This window comes from Symphalangus syndactylus, chromosome 6, assembly GCF_028878055.3.
Source record: "Symphalangus syndactylus isolate Jambi chromosome 6, NHGRI_mSymSyn1-v2.1_pri, whole genome shotgun sequence".
NCBI classification, from domain to species: domain Eukaryota; kingdom Metazoa; phylum Chordata; class Mammalia; order Primates; family Hylobatidae; genus Symphalangus; species Symphalangus syndactylus.
The window spans coordinates 146,205,514-146,223,439 of NC_072428.2; the positions used below are offsets into that span (position 1 = coordinate 146,205,514).

At 37.2% G+C, this 17,926-nt stretch overlaps 1 protein-coding gene across 9 annotated transcripts in view; it reads right to left on the bottom strand.

Annotated features, from left to right (window-relative positions):
• Nucleotides 1–1,433: 1,433 nt before the first annotated feature.
• The window catches only part of LMBR1 (limb development membrane protein 1), a 210,272-nt gene continuing 193,779 nt past the window's right edge, over nucleotides 1,434–17,926 (bottom strand). For 6 of the 9 annotated variants that reach the window (XM_055269778.2, XM_055269782.2, XM_055269777.2 and 3 more), the window contains 2 exons: nucleotides 8,507–8,668; nucleotides 1,434–4,701 (listed from right to left, as the gene is read on the bottom strand). In XM_055269778.2, coding sequence (XP_055125753.1) covers nucleotides 4,616–4,701; nucleotides 8,507–8,668 — 248 coding nt within the window. In that variant the 3' untranslated portion in view covers nucleotides 1,434–4,615. The remainder of the gene's footprint in view (nucleotides 4,702–8,506; nucleotides 8,669–17,926) is intronic. The other 3 variants (XM_055269781.2, XM_063641765.1, XM_055269780.2) reach the window with 1 other exon arrangement.

Sequence of the window (17,926 nt, forward strand, 5' to 3'; positions counted from 1 at the left end):
ACTGTGGATGACTTCAAGATGCGGTAAAAGAAAAGTTGCAGAATCAGTATAAATAGCTACAGCAGTATCAAATGTGCTTGGTTCTGAAGTGTCAGTGTTTGTAAGCGGGCATCATTCATTCAGTAACAGCTTTTCAAAGGAAAGGAAAGGAGAAGACATTACAACAGCCACAAAATGGTTTCAGTAACTGATAAAACTTCAGATCTCAGACCCATAGCCCACACGTGACTCTCCACCTCCTCACACTCAGACACGACAGATTCTTCTACATCACTCTAGTCCTCCACAACCACTCACATCAGGGCCGCCCTGCTGTTCATAATCCAGGCTCATGAACTTGACTTCTGTAGCACCTTTACAAGTAACAGCAGAACACCAAATTCATATCCAAGAATAATGAGGTTTTGTCTGAAGTTCCTATTTGATTATAGTTAACCTTGAAAAAAATTTTTCCTAACTAAAGAACACAGAATTGGAAGTTAAATAACTTCTCTTGAAAAGGTAAGTTTATTGCATAATATTCCTTCAAGACATATGGATCAATCACCAAGTTTTGAAATTTTGTATATTTGTGAGTTTTAGGAACTCCTACTGATATTAATTACATTTTCTACAGTGCAACAAGTAATTTGCATACACAGTACTTTTGCTTCAGTGGTATTTGCAGCAATAATTTTTACCTAAACAATATTCAAAAACCAAAAAAAAAAAAAATACTCCAAAAAGGTCTTTGTATTATTTCTTCTTTCAAACCACATTCCAAAGGGATGCTTTTCAAACTAAAGTCTGCCATCTATTAGGAGGCCACAAAATAACTTAGTGTCTGTGTCTAGTATTTTTAAAAATAATAAAACAGAAGATGCCAGCATGCACACTTAGGAAAAACGGGTACTGTCTTGTTAAATTTTTGCTTATGTGTATCTGAGAGAGAGACAGAGAGAAAGAGAGTGTGTGTGTGTGTGTTTGTGTGTGTAATGGGTTATTTCTTACTATGGTCAAAAAGTTGAAAGCCACTGATAAGTAGGCTTCTGTCTGCCAGTAAATTAACCAGATGCTAACAGCATTTATTCTTCCAAGAACTCTGGGTTAAGCTGCCCGGACCACAAGTAGGTGCTGTTCAGTCCTTTTATGGAAAAAATTAGAGAAATCAAGTCTAAATAATTCAAGTAATTAAATAAAATACATGCTATCAATTATGGATGCTACATTTTGGGTTATAAGAAATTGATCTACCATTAACTGCACAACAGAGAAAGAAAATATCCATTTCTTCCTTAATTCAGCATTCATCAGAATAACTACTGCCCTCTATAAAACTGAAATGGAATTAGCCTATAAATACCCTTAAGTTTTAGCCATGATGGTATTTAAGATGGAAAAAACAAAAGAACAAATAAACCGCATATATAAATACTTATAAACCAAATATGAAATCACTTTTTGTAAAACTTTAATTTCTAAGACATTTTAAAAGTCACACTAAAAGTATCTCATAGAAACAAAGACTAACAATCTGTAAACAAAAATCAATTCCTAGTGTGTCCAAATGTTATTTTTAGAAGTTAACATATCAGTTTTTTCAAGTTTAAAAAGTCGGTGCTACATCTATGTTCACATTAAAAAAAAAAAAACTTAAGAATTCTGCCTTTATGCATCAAATAACGTGCTACCAACAAAACAAGCACATTAGAGCCTGTAAATGATGAAAACCTGTGCCCCTGGCAGACGAGGTCATCACTGAGGCTGCAGAGAGGGCCATGGGCACCCAGCAGATGGGGGGGCCGCACTGGCGCTGAGAGCAGGTACATGCGCCTTTAACGCATCTGACAGCAAAACGCGAGAGGCTCCGTCCATCTCTACTAACCAGCACCTTAGTGCAGCAATTTAAGGAGCTAACATTAGTGTACATGTGTGTGTACCATTTTCATGTAAAGTCTCATACTTAGAGGTCTATTTTTACAGAGAATGTACATAAAGCTATGTAAATAGTAAATCTAAGAAGTATCTTGGAAAATCAGTAAAAATTAATACAAATGTTATATCTGAAAACTTATAATTGTAAAATTATTTATTTAAGTATTGCAGAACCAATTAGTAAGAATCTGCAAAGTTTCCCCCAAGAAACTCTGGAACCATAGTGCCTAATGCCCTTTAAAATCGATACTAAAGGAGAGAGAATAAAAGGACTGCTTGATTTGATACAGTCACCAGTGCATCCCCATCCAGTCAGAAACAAAATTGTAGCTCCAGAATTGACCTGATGATGATGAGCATTTGCAGCTCTGCCTTCCAGGGTCTAGCTCCTCTCTTTCACTGGCGCGCAGGAACTGCAGTAAAATGAAGACCCCCAGAGCGACTGTCCTTACCAGGACTCAGAACGTTTGGCCTCCATATTCTGGCATCCATTTCTGGAGTTTCTCACATCAAGCAGCCTCCAACCTAAGTCCAATGGAAGCACCTGCATTTGGAGTCGGTCTCTCCAGAGGCAGATGCTTGGGCATGTGCTCAGCAAGAGCCTCGAGGAAGTGTGATCATGCAGCAGCCCAAGGCTGTTAACAATCTATTTGTTCTCAAGGCATCTGAGTCCCAGGTTTGAAGCCGTCCTTCCATCCCATGCGCATCCTTTGCTTCAACGGATGGGGGGTGCCTCCAGGAAGTGTATTGTACTCTGGGCTTACAAATCCAAAACTGGCTTAAGTCCTCGGATGGAGAGAAACTTCCAAATGAACAAAAAAGTTGAGCTAAACATTGAAAAGTTTAGTATTTTACCGAAAAAATTTCAGACATTTTACAAGTATCTAGGAACTCTTTGGATGTACCCTGAAAGCAGTGTAAGTGAGAAGTGATGCTACTCTACTCCTGACTTTCTTTCTGTTCTTCCCTTGACTTGGTCTGCTCAAAGTACAGACCCCAAACTTCACTAAAAATCAAACCTTGCAATTAATACTTCAATAGGCATAACAATGAAATTGGAAAAGAGCTGAATTTTATTAACTTTTTAGGTATGTCGATTTTATGCTGAGAAATTCACCAGTACTATACTGGTGGTATTTACTGAAGGTTCTTTAGAATCACAAAATGAATATTCTTTTATTTTAAAACCAAGCTGCATTTTACAAAGACGTGAAGCTTGGAAGGAAATGCAGATGTATAAATATGGGGGAAGTGTACTCAACGAAGGTTGTAAATATACAGATTAAAGTTTCTTATTATTTTGGTTTAAGTGGAAATTTCTGATGTCAAATAGACATAGCCTGTTTTTCATAAATTTCTCCTAGAAAACCTTTAAATGTAACAATTTGAAAAAAATGTTTTACTTTTGTCTGAACACAGACAATCTATTTTCATACACATAGTGCATGTGAACATATTTATATAGTAGATTGCGTAACTACGAATTGTGTGCAAATGGGCCCATCTCCTATTTTTGCATGCACAGTTTTCAGTATTCTATCCTAGTGGATGGTTAACACAGAGTGCAGTTTCATAGTTTTTATTCAGTAGACTTAAAGCCAAGAAACCATCCCAATAATTATTTACAATTTAATAACTGAATGATTATCAGATCGTGTTATACTGCAAAACTGTTCTTACACCATGAATGCTGATGCTGTGAACTTTGGATGTTAAGCTGGTAAAAGCTGGAGGCTTCAAATGGCATATGCAAAAGTAACCAAAGCCTGGGGACTGTGAGGAAAGAGGAGTTTCTACCACTCAGCATTTATACTTTTTATAAGCATTACAGAAGCACGGGGAATTAAGTGATCTCTGAAAAAAATGCTTTAAAAAACTGAGTATACATATAGCCTATAAGGCAAAAATCCAAGTTACAAGTGTAATAAACACTGGCAACTATGTTATCAGAGCGAATACTGAATTATATACATAAACTGTCATTAAACTGTGATTACATGGTACTTCCTACCACAGCTTATTAGACTGTACAACAGAAGATATTTCTGTGGCTCTCTAAGGCTCCAGGTTTAAAAGAATTTAGTATTTTCCCCTTGGCTCAAAGTCTAATCAGTATCATTCTATAACATAAATCAGAAACTATGCTTTTTGCTTTTAAGGAAATAAGAAACATAATTGCAACCATTACAGCTCCAACACACACTGCAATAATGATATCTACAAGCAGTTCCTATTGCATTTCAAAAATGCATTTTCTGAAGAAGCTTCACTTAGTACCAAGGATGCCTTTCAGGTCAGCTTCTACATTCTGAATAAAGTATATAATAGGATTTAAGTAAATCTTTAGAAGTTCCAGAGTTTGCCTCTTCTAACATTTTCATATCAGGTGAAAACAATTTTTTCATATGGATGATTGTATTTACCGACATGAGCAAATGTCTACAGAAAATTGCGCTGTTCTATATGTCTGTAAGGAATCTGCATTTAACTGGAAACTACAGGGTCTATCAGAAAGTTAAATTTAAAAAAGATCAGCCATAGCCAAGTTCTTCGTAGATTATGAAAAAAAAAAATGGCACTGATAGGTCTAGGTTCTGAAGAGGAGCCAAGGTTGAAATGGAAATGTTTCTACACGGGACAGGAATGTCGTGAGTCTGGAGTTCTCGGGTCTCTTGGTGGCAGAAGACGCCGTCTGTGTGTCTCACAGTGCTTTCTGATGCCCATTTACAGAAGGCTTGGCTGTTTCTGAATCCCTTGAAGTATTTGGTAAGTGAAGTTTATGAAGCCCTGCAAAAAAATTAAGAAAATGGTGAGAAATGACATATTGTTGAGTGGCTGGGAAAGGGTTAGGGTAGGGAGAAGAGGAGATTTACAAAGCTAAGTGTTATTTGGGAAGCTGTGAGGTGCTGGCCAGATCCCTTTGAGGAATGAGAGATTTCTTCGCCCTACTGGCAACCTCCCTTTGGGGATGGCCTACGCTGAAGACAGCTGCAGGATGGAAGTCCTGCCCCTTCCAGGAGAGCACGTGAGGGTCCTAAGAGCCTGTCCCCTTCTTCTCAGTTCAGTGGAGCTCTGAAGGGCCATCGAAGTCACAACATCCCCGAGGGCCAGCGGAGGCTTCTAGCATGACTGCATCACGGCACAATTCCTCTCTCTGCGCAGCCCCTCCTCTTCCGCTTCCCCAACCCAGCTAATAAACCTCTTCCTGGCAAGCTGATTCCCAACTAAAGTGTGCTTCTCAGGGAACCTAACCCGAGACAGGTAGGTTCCCACTTGCATTTTAAAATACACACACACAGGCTGGGCGTGGTGGCTCACACCTGTCATCCTAGCACTTCAGGAGGCCAAGGTGGAAGGATCGTTTGAGCTGAGGGGTTTGAGACAGGCCTGGGCAACATTGTGAAATCTCATCCTCATGAAAAACACAAAAATTGGCTGGTTGCAGTGGCTCATGCCTATAATCCCAGCACTTTGGGAGGCTGAGATGGGAGAACTGCTTGAGCTCAGCAGGTTGTGACTGCAATGAGATGTGATCACACCACTGCACTCCAGCCTGGGTGACAGAGTGAGACCCTGTCTCAAAAAAATTTTAAATAAAGTAAAATAAATTGCCCCTTACACACATGCAGGAAAATGTAGGGAAAGCCACAGCAAAATATTAATATGTAATTAAAAAGAATGGAAAACATTACCAAAAAAGAAAGAAATGACAAAAGAATAAACTGAACATAAATAATACCTCACTACCCAAAGGTATTTCACAGAATAAAAAACTATCACTATCTTTTAAAGTTACATTTATTTCTCTCTGTATCATATAACAATTATTTACATAATATACCTGATACACAGACCAACATTGCCCTCTCATAGGGAGAAAGGGCAGAAGAAAATGTAAGAGCTTCTGTGGCACTGGAGCTTCAGGCACTTTAATAAAAATGAAACGCAATGACATACAGGAACACAGTCAGGTGTTGCTGAACAACAGGAATACATTCTGAGAAATGCGTTGTCAAGTGATTCTGTTGCTGTGATACCATCATACAGTATATCTACGCACACCCAGAGGGCACAGCCCATGCCATACCTAGGCTGTAGGGTATGGCCTGTTGCTCCTAAGTTACAAACCAGACAGCATGTTACTGTACTGAATACCGTAGGCAACTGTGGCACAATGGTAAATATTTGTGCATCTAAAAATATATAAACCTAGAAAAGGTGATACATTGTGCCAGGACATTACAACAGCTACCACGTCACTGGTGACAGAAATTGTTCAGCTCCATTATCATCTTCTGTGGCCACTGTCATATAGGCAAGTGGTCTGTTATTGACCAAATGATCATCATGTGGCCTATGACCATACATAGCAGCACTTCTATAGGGCAGATGTTGAGAAAATACTTTTCATGAAGCTCAGACCTTTCTGGTATCTCAACAACCTACCTGGAAAAGATTTTTCTCCCTAAAATTTCACATGGTAACTGACCTATTAGGCAGTTTTACATCACTCATAAACTAATATAGCACTCCAAATTTTAATCTTTCTGTCACCTGCATATCTTAACGAAAGAAAAGGTAAAACTGAGCCTATGTTTGAATGGGAAGGAAAAAAAGAAATCAATCCAACATAAAAAATGGTCGGGTCCCAGGAATGACAATAGGAACCCACAGCTGTTGGAGTTGAGGAAGTGTGCTAAAACAAAGCTTGTTAGAAAAGGGACTGAGTGAAGACAGAGGATCGATTAACTGAGTTCACATCTAACACTTGGCTGTCACGTAGGTTATGCATTCTGAAAAGTTCTGATGTGTCTCTTCTGCAGACAACTCCAGAAACAATCCCATCCATTACCACCACCACCACAGCTAAATTTCTAGTGTTTACTATGTGCTAGATATTCTCTGAGATGTATACTATTATTATCAATGGGCACAGTAGCAGAGGGAAAAAAATCTCTACAAAAAAAAAGAAAGAAAGGGGATAGCTACTTTACAATCAAATTACAAGTCTCGGCGAAATCCTTGTTAAGATCTCAGATCACTCAAACATTACATATACTTAGTAAGACTCTTTTTCTATGTATAAATTGCCCCTTAGAGCACCCCAAAGAATACTGAAAAACATTTGGGAAGAAAAGTAAATGTATCTATTAGGTAGTTTTATACAACTCTTGCTAATTCTACTCTCTCCTATGGTCAAGGAACTGACATGCATATAAGGCCTTTTATATCAGGTTGTGTTTTATTACTTTAATAGCGGCTTTCTTAGCAAAATGATGTCCAGAATACCTAATTCAAAAGCTAAACTTACAGCAGTTCATTTGCAACCATCTCATTTAGCGAATGGAAAGTGGAAATTTATCTGAGACATGGCTAATCTTGCTGATATTATAACAGGCTTAAAAATTAAGTTTTAATGCTAGACATCTGATAAAAAGGACTGTTTGACTCCCACTTCAAGTTGGGCCAGCTTTATTAAACCTAAGCATTAAAAGGCATAAATTATCTGGTGCGTCAGCTGAAATGAGCTGTGACTTTTCCCTGTCAGGCCAATATTTGATAAGCCATCCCCTCCCAGGGCATATTCAAAGTAAAATATATATGGACAGCTCATCTGAAATGTTTTGTGACTCCCAAAGGTCACCCTCTCAAACATCAAGGTTGGAAAGGCCTGGTGATGTGAGAAGCTTTATTGCTGCTCATATCGTTTAAGTTATCTGAAAACTGGACCTTAATGAATCCATCAATATGTGGCCTTTTACAATAGCTAAAAGCCCCAATATGGAGTCATATGCATTCAAATCATGTCAACTCAGGTAAATAAGCTAATGTCAGGATTTTTAAAAATTTTCTACAAGAAGTCACTGCCTTTCCCTTCTTCTGTCATAAAATTACACACACCCCCCCACCCCAAACCAAGATAATTTACTTTGTCCTGGTATTCTTAAAGTATAAAACTTGAAATATGTTTAGCACTGACATGGAAAGAAGCATAAAAATACATTCATAGGTTACGACTGTACCCTTTAGCTAAACCTACCAGTTTTTAACATTACAATACATGTGACTCTTGGAATACATAATAGTAAATCCCCTCTCTTCTATTATATCAATGCCAAGAATGCTAACATTTTCATCTTGAATTTATTCTCTGGCTTAATGAAGAGACTCATGGGTTAGCCTAATACTTGTAAAATCCAAGCCTCAAAAAAGCTTTAACTAAAAGGTATTATTACCAAGAAATAAGCTTTTAATACCATATCATCCTTACCACCACAACCATCATCATAATAAAGGGGCTAATATTTACTGAGTTCTTAGGATGTGCCAGGCACTATGCTAAGGATCTTACAAGAATTATTTCAGTTGATCTTCACAAAAACCCTAAAAGAAGATGATACTATCACTACATTACACATAAGGAAGCTAAGGCTTAATGAAGTAATTCTGCACAAAGTAGTGGATCAATAATTTGACCTCTAAGGTTTTACAAATTTGGGAAACTAAATAGCTGAAGATGTAATATTAACTCAAATGTCAAAATTATTATTTAGTAGAAAGAGGAAAAAATACCCATAAACCTCAGGATTACCTAGGGCCTTGAAAAGTTCTTCTCGAACTGCAGAGGTGAATTTTCGGACCAGACATAATGTTGTCACAATAGCAAAAAGCAAATTGTAGGATAATACAATATAGAAATTTCCCAGCCAATTAAACCTTCCAAAGTCGCCAAGTAGATCAAATCTAGTGATTCCTGTTAAAAATAAATAAAATAGCCCTTAATGAAATCAGGTTAAGACATATTTAGTGTGCTACAAGTACAAGTTAGATCGAATTCTATGGACTTTCTCACTTCTGTTATGTGAGATGCTCTAATGAATAAATCCTAGTTTAAAATATGTAACTATTATCTAGTGGGACAGCCTCAAGCCAGCCCTAACCTACTTCACATACACGCCACAGTCACTTGCAAGTGATGAGTAATGAGGTCAGAATGAACGCCCCTCGACATTCGACGGAACTCATGCTGATGTTAAAAATCAAGCTCTCGTGCTGCTTACATGGAGAGGATGGCTGACTGCATGCTCTACTGAGACAGGATGGCTGTAATTTATCACAGGAAGCAAGAGTCACGACGAAAAAGATGCCTGAGAACATCCTTACGCCTCCTCTGCTGCTGCCCTCTGGAGGAACTGCCCGTCCCCTCTCTTTAGTCGGGTCTCTAGGCAAATGCCATCTCCTCAGAGAGGAAACCTCTGACTCCCCTACCTAAAACAGCTGGACCTTCCATGGCCTTCTATACTAATTACGACTCTTCATAGCACACACAGACTAATTTTTTTTTCTTTTTGGCTTATTTATTGCCTGTTTTCCCCACTAGAATGTAGGTTCTATAAGAACAGGAACTTTGTTTCACTCCTATAATCCCAGTGCCCAGAATAATGTCTTATACACACCTAATATGTATTATATAAATGAATAAATAAGATAATTTCCTTCCATTAAAAATTGTTAATCTGAGTTTAATGCTTATAGGCTTGTAGGGTAAAAAGGCAAAGCAGGAAATACAGTAGGATGATATAATATATGCATTGAAGTTACTTAAATTCACCTATACACATTTGTAAAAGTATTTTTACTTAAAAATAGTTTAGTCATTCTATTAAATGAGCACATGGCCAGGTCCAGTATTTATTGGAAAAAATACATGAATGGTAGGATTTTTCTGACCACTGATAGATAAATAAATCACGTCATTCAGGTGTTGGTCAAGTGACAGATAATGGGAATGTCAACATTCTTCAAGGAAAAAAGGATAGAGCTATTTGGGGGCCATATAAAATTTAAACTACAAAGAATTAGAATAAATAATAGCAATCGTCTATAAAATTGTATAAATAAAATTATGTACCTCATATTTTAAGGGTGATTTAAGGATTTTTATGGGTGATCTCAAGAATAACTTTGACTATACTCAATTTTACATTATCAGTTGACCTTTGAGCTGAACTCTCATCCTCACTCCAATGCAATGGCATAATCTACTACAGATAGCCTCTACAAAAGCAGCTTAGAGAGACAACAGAAAAACCAAATATAAACATTGTCATAAAAACAGGAGATCTCAAAAGCAGCTCTTCCGTAGCCACTTCTACCCAGGACAAATGTGTTTGAAATTGAAAGACAATAATATACCAAAATATTTTTTAAAGGTAGATAATTAATGAAAACATACAATAAAATAGCTTTTTTAAAAAGGTTACAATGCAGACACCAGAAGAGTACACAGCATATGTCACACATGGTTATGAGACGATGACAACAATCTTGGCTACAGTTTCTCAGCTATTCATATTAATAAAACTTTACTTTGTTAAAAGGAATACATATCTAATTATAAGTTTTATTTTTCAAATAAAGTACCATTTCATTTAGCCTAGGAAGTGATCTTTAAACAAGATATAGTCCTACCAAAATAAGCTTCAGTGGCTTCAGCCCAGAGATCCCAGAGAAGTAATTTTATCATTAGGGCCAAAGACTCCTTTGAGAATCTGGTGAGAGCTATGAATCTTCTCGCAAGAAAAACCCACAGACACAGACACCCAAATTTTACACAGCACGAAGCTCACTGACGGAGGAAATGGGAGATCCCAGAATCAAACCCTTGCGCAGATGCTCTATACGAGTCTTACCTGCTCTTGAAATTTTTTTGATCATATACTACCATCAGTAAAAACAAAATTTGAGCATCTATACCCCATATATGTGTATTTAATTATTTATAAGCTACATATATACTATTCAATGACATATACAGACAAAACAAAGACTTTAAAAATCATTAACAATAAATATAAATACAAGTTCTAATGGTTTCTTCACACAGTCCAACGACTTACTTTATGAATGCATGGAAATGCACAAACTCTACTGTGGAAACCACTGGTATATGCTCTGTGGTGGGTAATCCAACCACCACTGGACATGGCCTATGTCCTATGTTGTGACAGCACTACCATAAAATGAGAAGTCAGGAAGCTGAAAGCATCATCACAGTAAGAATGGAAGGCATGTTTTGCAAAATGGGAAAGTGCTTTCACTAGAACTTCTTAGTGGACTCAACTTGGTATCTTGAGACTCAGGGTCAAGACTTAATATGGAACATCTAGGCAAAGAACAGTCTCTATCATCAGATGTTTTGGTTTTCAGGGTGTATCAGGTTGACTTCATCAACAGAAACCCAGGAGCCTGTTGCTATAGTGCACTGAAGAACTAGACAAATATTACCTCATAAAAACTAGTTCCAAAACATCATTGTGTTGAATTTAATATTTTAAAAAATCTGATAGATTGACTAACAGATCACTCTGACCAACACACAGTTCTTCAGTTCTGAAAATTTTCTATAAAGACTGGACCACAAGAAACCTTAAAAATGAACTTCTCTAAAATTCTGCCTGAGAGGTTTCTGGCATGGCAATAATTAGATTATAAAATGTACTTTTAAAATTAAAAGCACCAACAATTAAGAAAAAATGGCAATACTCAGACAAAGCTTTAATAGCAATCATTTGACAAACGTAAAAGAGTTTAAAACCTCTACTTCTGTAAAAAGGTAAAAGTATTTTAAAAGCAAGCAAATTTTAAAATATTTTAAAATACTACTATTAGAAAGATCTGATTATCAAATGTTGTTGTTTAACTCCCTTAGTCAAATATCTAAATGCTTATGCCCATTTGGAAGTTCATTTTGTTAAAAGATTAAGTAAAATACACATCAGGCAAGAAGCTTAGTAAGTTAAGCAGTGGCTAAGCATAAGGTCACATTATCTAGATTATCTGTCAATAAAAAAAATTCTTCATGACAAACTGCACATCAACTCCCCCCACTAGAATTCAACTGAAAATATTTCATGCATAATTCCTTGAATAATGATCTTTTTCTATTCATACCTATAAAAGGACTAACATACAGAATAAAATCTCATTTAAGAAAGGGCTGGTTTCTCTACCTGCAATATGAGTCAATAGAATTTATGTTCTTTAGCCCACCTGAGTAAACTTCTACTTTTAGCAAGCCTATTCATCTTCCTAAAGCAGCAAAAAGTAGTTAGAGAGTTTAAAAAGCTTGACACATAAAGGGATCATTAATGTGACTTTATCAATAAATTATATATGTTGGCATTTACACAAATGGCTGACATAAATATCCATGGTTTTAATGTAAGATTACCAGAAAGAACACGTACATCTTGTTATTAAAAAAAAAAAACTTATAGATTAAATGTTCTTTGCTGAAATATTAGAATTAACATACTTTTTTCCTTTTAAACTCAAAGGTTAGATTATTATACTATGTTTTCAAATCTCTTCCTCTAAACCAGATTTTTGAAATAATATTAGCTAAGACAGTGCTGGGAAAAAAAAAAAAAAGTGACAAAGAGTATGAAATAATGAAATCTACAATCATTTTAAAACAGGAATAATTTAAATTGGCTCATTGCCAATTGTTTTATTCATTCAAAAACAAAGTCATCGTAAAACGAAAGAGAGGCTCCACTTCTGCGGTGGAATGAAAGATGATGTTGTCGAAGCAAAGGCTTTACTTTTTTTTTTTTTTTTTTTTTTTTTTTTTTGAGATGGAGTTTTGCACTTGTCGCCCAGGCTGGAGTGCAGTGGTGCAATCTCAGCTCACTGCAACCAAGCCCTCCCGGGTTCAAGCGATTTTCCTGCCTCAGCCTCCCAAGTAGTTGGGAATACAGGCACCCACCACCACGCCCGGCTAATTTTTGTATTTTTAGTAGAGATGGGGTTTCACCATGTTGGCCAGGCTGGTCTTGAACTCCTGACCTCAGGTGATCCGCCCTCCTGGACCTCCCAAAGTGCTGGGATTACAGGCGTGAGCCACTGTGCCCAGATGACTTTACCATTTGACCAGTCTTTCTGTGCAAGTATATTTTCATGAAATTATATCAATTGGAAATATACTTATTGACTTCAGGCTCCAGCCTATATGGAGTAAAAGAGACCAGATTTTCCCTCTCAACTTCATAAACTGAAATACTGAACAAAGCATATGAAACAACAGTTTTCAAGACCCTAGACATCAGGAAATGAAGGACAGTGATCACTGAGAGATGAGAAACAAACAAGGTGGGCCCTACGATTGCCACAGTTTACCACCTAAAGAGAGACTGCAGTGTAGAGAGAAGAGCTGAGGTGGGCTCCAGCCATCTCCCTAAGTTCATGAGATGAAGCTTGGAGCATAAGGATGACACAGTGCCTAGAGGGCTGCACAAAGGAAGAACCTGGCAGACAACTGAGCAGTGTATGCTTGTGGGGAGCAACTAATCAAGAAATGAAGCAGGTGACAGAATGAGTAGCAAAGACATTAAAACGGTTATTTTAACTACATTTCTTATTTCAAAAGCTAGAGGAAAGATAAAACTTGCTAAGTAGAGATATGAAAGAAAATAGACTGAAATTGACCTTCTACAAAGGAAAATTATACTGTGGGATATGAAAATTATACTAGATGGAATTAATGGCAGATTAGACACTGCAGAAGAAGAGATTAGTAAATTTAAAGACACAGCAATAGGAAAATAAAACAAAGAGCAAAATAAGAAAAGAATGAAAAAAGCATCAATGAACCATGAATTAATTTGAAATGTCTTATGTACTCGTGATTACAGTCCCTGAAGGAGAAGAGAAGAAAAAAACTATTTGAAAAAATAGTGGCTGAAAATCTTTCAAATATGATGAAAATTAACCAAGGAAGTATAATAAACTCAAAGAACAAGGAATTAGAAAAGAACAAACTAAACCCAAAGTTAGCAGAAGAAAGAAAATAATAAAGACTGAAGAAGAAATAAATGAATTAGAAAATATAAAAACATTAGAAAAATCAACAAAAGAGTTGGATTTTTTAAAAGATAACAGTGACAAAATCCTTAGCTAGACTAACTCAAAGAGAAGCCAGAAATAACTAAAATAAGAAATAAAAATAGAGATATTCCAACAAATGACACAAATAAAAAGATCATAAGGAACTATTACGAACCATTATATGCCAACAAATTGGATAACCCAAAAGAAACAGATAAATTCCTAGAAACATACAATCTGCCCAGACTAAATTTAGAAGAAATAGAAAACCTGAGCAAACTAATAAACATGAAGACTGAATCACTAATCAAAACTTTCCAGCAAAGAAAAGCCCAGGATCAGATGGCTTCAAAAGTAAATTTGACCAGACAATTCAAAGAAAAATTAATATGAACTCTTCATAAAAACTGTTCCAAAAACAGAAAAGGAAAGTAAACTTCCAAACTCATTTTACAAGGCCAGCATCGCCCTGATTCCAAAGTCAATAAAAAGGCAACAAAAGTAAAGAAAACTACAGGGCAGTATTCCCAGTAAACATAGATGCAAAACTCCTCAATACAATGCTAGCTAGCAAACCTAACTCAACGACACATTAATAGGATCGTACGCCCTAGCCAAATGGGGCCAATTTATTGCTGGGATGCAAGTATGGTTCAACATATGAAGGTCAATCAATGTGATATACCACACTAGCAGAATGAAAGACAAAACCACATGATTAGCTCAGTAGATGTAGAAAAGAGCAACTGACAAAATTCAATATACTTTCATGATAAAAACTCTCAACAAAACAGGTAAAGGAATTTATCTCACCATATTAGAGACATTTTTTTTTAAGAGACAGAATCTCACTCTGTCACCCAGGCTACAGTGCAGAGCCTCAGCCTCCTGGCAAATGATCCTTCCCACCTCAGCCTTCCAGGTAGTTGGGACTATAGGCACATGCCACCATGCCAGGCTAATTTTTGTATTTTTTGCAGAGACAGGGTCTCATTTTGTTGCCCAGGCCGGTCTTGAACTCCTGGACTGGAGCTATCCACCCACCTTGACCTCCCAAAGTGCTAGGATTACATGCATGAGCCACTGCACCCGGCCAAGACAATAGACATTTTTAGAAACCCACAGCTAACATTATAATCAATGGGAAGAAACCAAAAGCTACTAAGATCTGGAAGAAGGCAAGGATGCCCACTCTTGCCACTGCTATTCAACATAGTACTGGAAGTCCTAGCCAGAGCAATCAAGTTAGAACAACTTTAAAAATCCATCCAAATAGGCAGAGAAAAAGTAAAATTATCTACATATGCAGTTGAAACGATCATACAGGTAGAAAATCTTAAGGACTCCATCAAACAAAACTTTTAGAATAAATGAATTCAGTAAAATTACAGGTTACAAAATCAACATAAAAAATCAGTGGAATTTCTATACACTAAGAATGGACTATCCAAAAAGGAAATTAACAAAATAATTCTACTTGCAATAGCATCAAAAAGAATGTTATAATAAACTCGACAACTTAGATGAAATAAACAAATTCCTTAAAAGGCACTAACAAAGTTCAAGAAAGAAGACCTACACAAAACTACAAGCAAGAGAAATTAAAAGACTTGTAAAAGACTCAATATTGTAAAGATGTTAATCCTTTCCAACATGTTTTATAGATTCAATACAATCCCAGTCAAAATCCTAGCAGATGTGGTGGCTCATGCCAGTAATCCCAGCCCTTTGGGAGGCTGAAACAAGAAAATCACTTGAAGCAGGCGTTTGAGATCAGCCTGGGCAACACAGCAAGAGTCAAAGACTACACAAAATTTAAAAATTAGATGGCCATGGTGGTGAATGCCTGTAGTCCTAACTTCTTAGGAGGCTTAGGCATGAGGATCACTTGACATCACGAGGTTGTGGCCACAATGACTTAAAATCATACCACTACACTCCAGCCTGGGTGACAGAACAAGACTTTGTCTCCAAAACAAACAAACGGTATTAGTCTGTTCTCACACTGCTATAAAGAAATACTTCAGACTGGGTAATTTATAAAGAAAAGAGGTTTAATTGGCTCATGATTCCATGGGCTGTAGAGGAAGCATGATGCTGGCATCTGCTCAGTTTCTGGGGAGGTCTAAGGAAACTTTCAATCATGAGGGGAAACAGGCACATCTTACATGGCTGGTGCAGGAGCAAAGGGTTGGGGGAGGCACCAGAAACTTTTAGACAACCAGGTCTCACAATAACTCACTATTGCCATGACAGCAGCACCAAGGGGGATGGTGTTAAACCATGAGAAACTGCCCCCAAAATCCAGTCACCTCCCACCAGACCCCACCTCTAACACTGGGAATCACAACTGAACATGAGATCTGAGTGAGGACATAGATCCAAACCGTGTCACACACACACAAAACAGTTTTTTAAAAAGCTAAAGAACTTATACTACCTGATGTCAAGTTTTACGATCAACCTATTGTAATCCAGACAGTGTAGTACTGATGTAAAGAAAAAAAAAGACACTGATGGAGAAAAAAAAAAAAGAAGAGCACAGAAACAGAATCACATTCACACATATGTGGACAACTGATTTTCAATGAAAATCCAAAGTTAATGCAGTGGAAAATGAATAAACTTTTCAAGCAATGGTGCTGGAATAACTGGCAACCAGTATGGACAAAAAAAACCCTCCAATCTATATGTCATACTATATTCAAAAATTAACTCAAAGTGAGTCATGGGCCAAAGCACAGAAACTAAATGTATAGAACTTCTAGAAGAAAACATACAGGACAGTCTTTGTGATCTTGGGTTAGAGAAAGATTTAGTAGATTATGACATCAAAAGCACAATCCATAAAAGAAAATTTAATAAATTTGACTTCATCAAAATTAAGAATGTCTGCTTGTTCAAAGATATTGTTAGGAGAATGAAAAGACAGGTAACTAAATGGAAGAAATATTTACAAGTCATACGTTTTGATAAAGAACTTTAACCAAGAATATGTGAACAGCTCTCAAAGTTAAAGAACAAGAAAATAAATCCAATCTTTAAAATTATCAAAAGATCTTAATAGACATTTTGCCAAAGAAAATATACAACAGTGTATCGGTCCATTTTCACGATGCTGATAAAGACATACCTGAGACTGGGAAGAAAAACAGTTTTAATGGAATCACAGTTCCATATGGCTGGGAAGGCCTCACAGTCATGGCAGAGGGCGAAAGGCACTTCTCACATAGTGGCAGCGCGACAGAATGGAAGCTTGTGCTGGGAAGCTCCCCTTTCTAAAACCATCAGATCTTGTGAGACTTATATTCACTATCACAAGAACAGCATAGGAAAGACCTGCCCCCATGATTAAATTACGTCCCACTGAATCCCTCCCACAGCATGTGAGAATTCAAGATGAAATTTGGGTGGGGATAAAACCAAACCATATTATTCTGCCCCTGGCCCCTCACAAATCTCATGTCCTCTCATTTCAAAACCAATCATGCCTTCCCAACAGTCTCCCAAAGTCTTAACTCATTTCAGCATTAACTCAAAAGTCCACAGTCCAAAGTCTCATCCGAGACAAGGCAAGTACCTTCTGCCTATGAGCCTGCAAAATCAAAAGCAAGTTAGTTACTTCCTAGATACAATGGGGATATATTGGGGGAACCCACCATCAATATTTCAATGTAGGTTCTTTCTATTTTCCATAAGTGTAGGCTGGCTGAGAAATAAAGAGAGACAGTACAAAGAGAGGTATTTTACAGCTGGGCTGCCAGGGGTGACATCACATATCGTTAGGACCATGATGCCCACCTGAGCCTCAAAACCAGCAAGTTTTTACTAAGGGTTTCAGAAGGGGAGGAGGTGTAAGAACAGGGAGTAGGTATAAAGATCACATGCTTCAAAGGGCAAAAAGCAGAACTACTAATAAGGATCTAACAAAGATCACATGCTTCTAAGGGAACAGGACAAAGGGAAAAAGCAGAACCACTGATAAGGGTCTGTTCAGTGGTGCACATATTGTCTTGATAAACATCTTACACAACAGAAAACAGGGTTCAAGAGCAGAGAACCAGTCTGACCACAGATTTACCAGGGCGGAGTTTTTCCCCACCCTAGTAAGCCTGAGGGTACT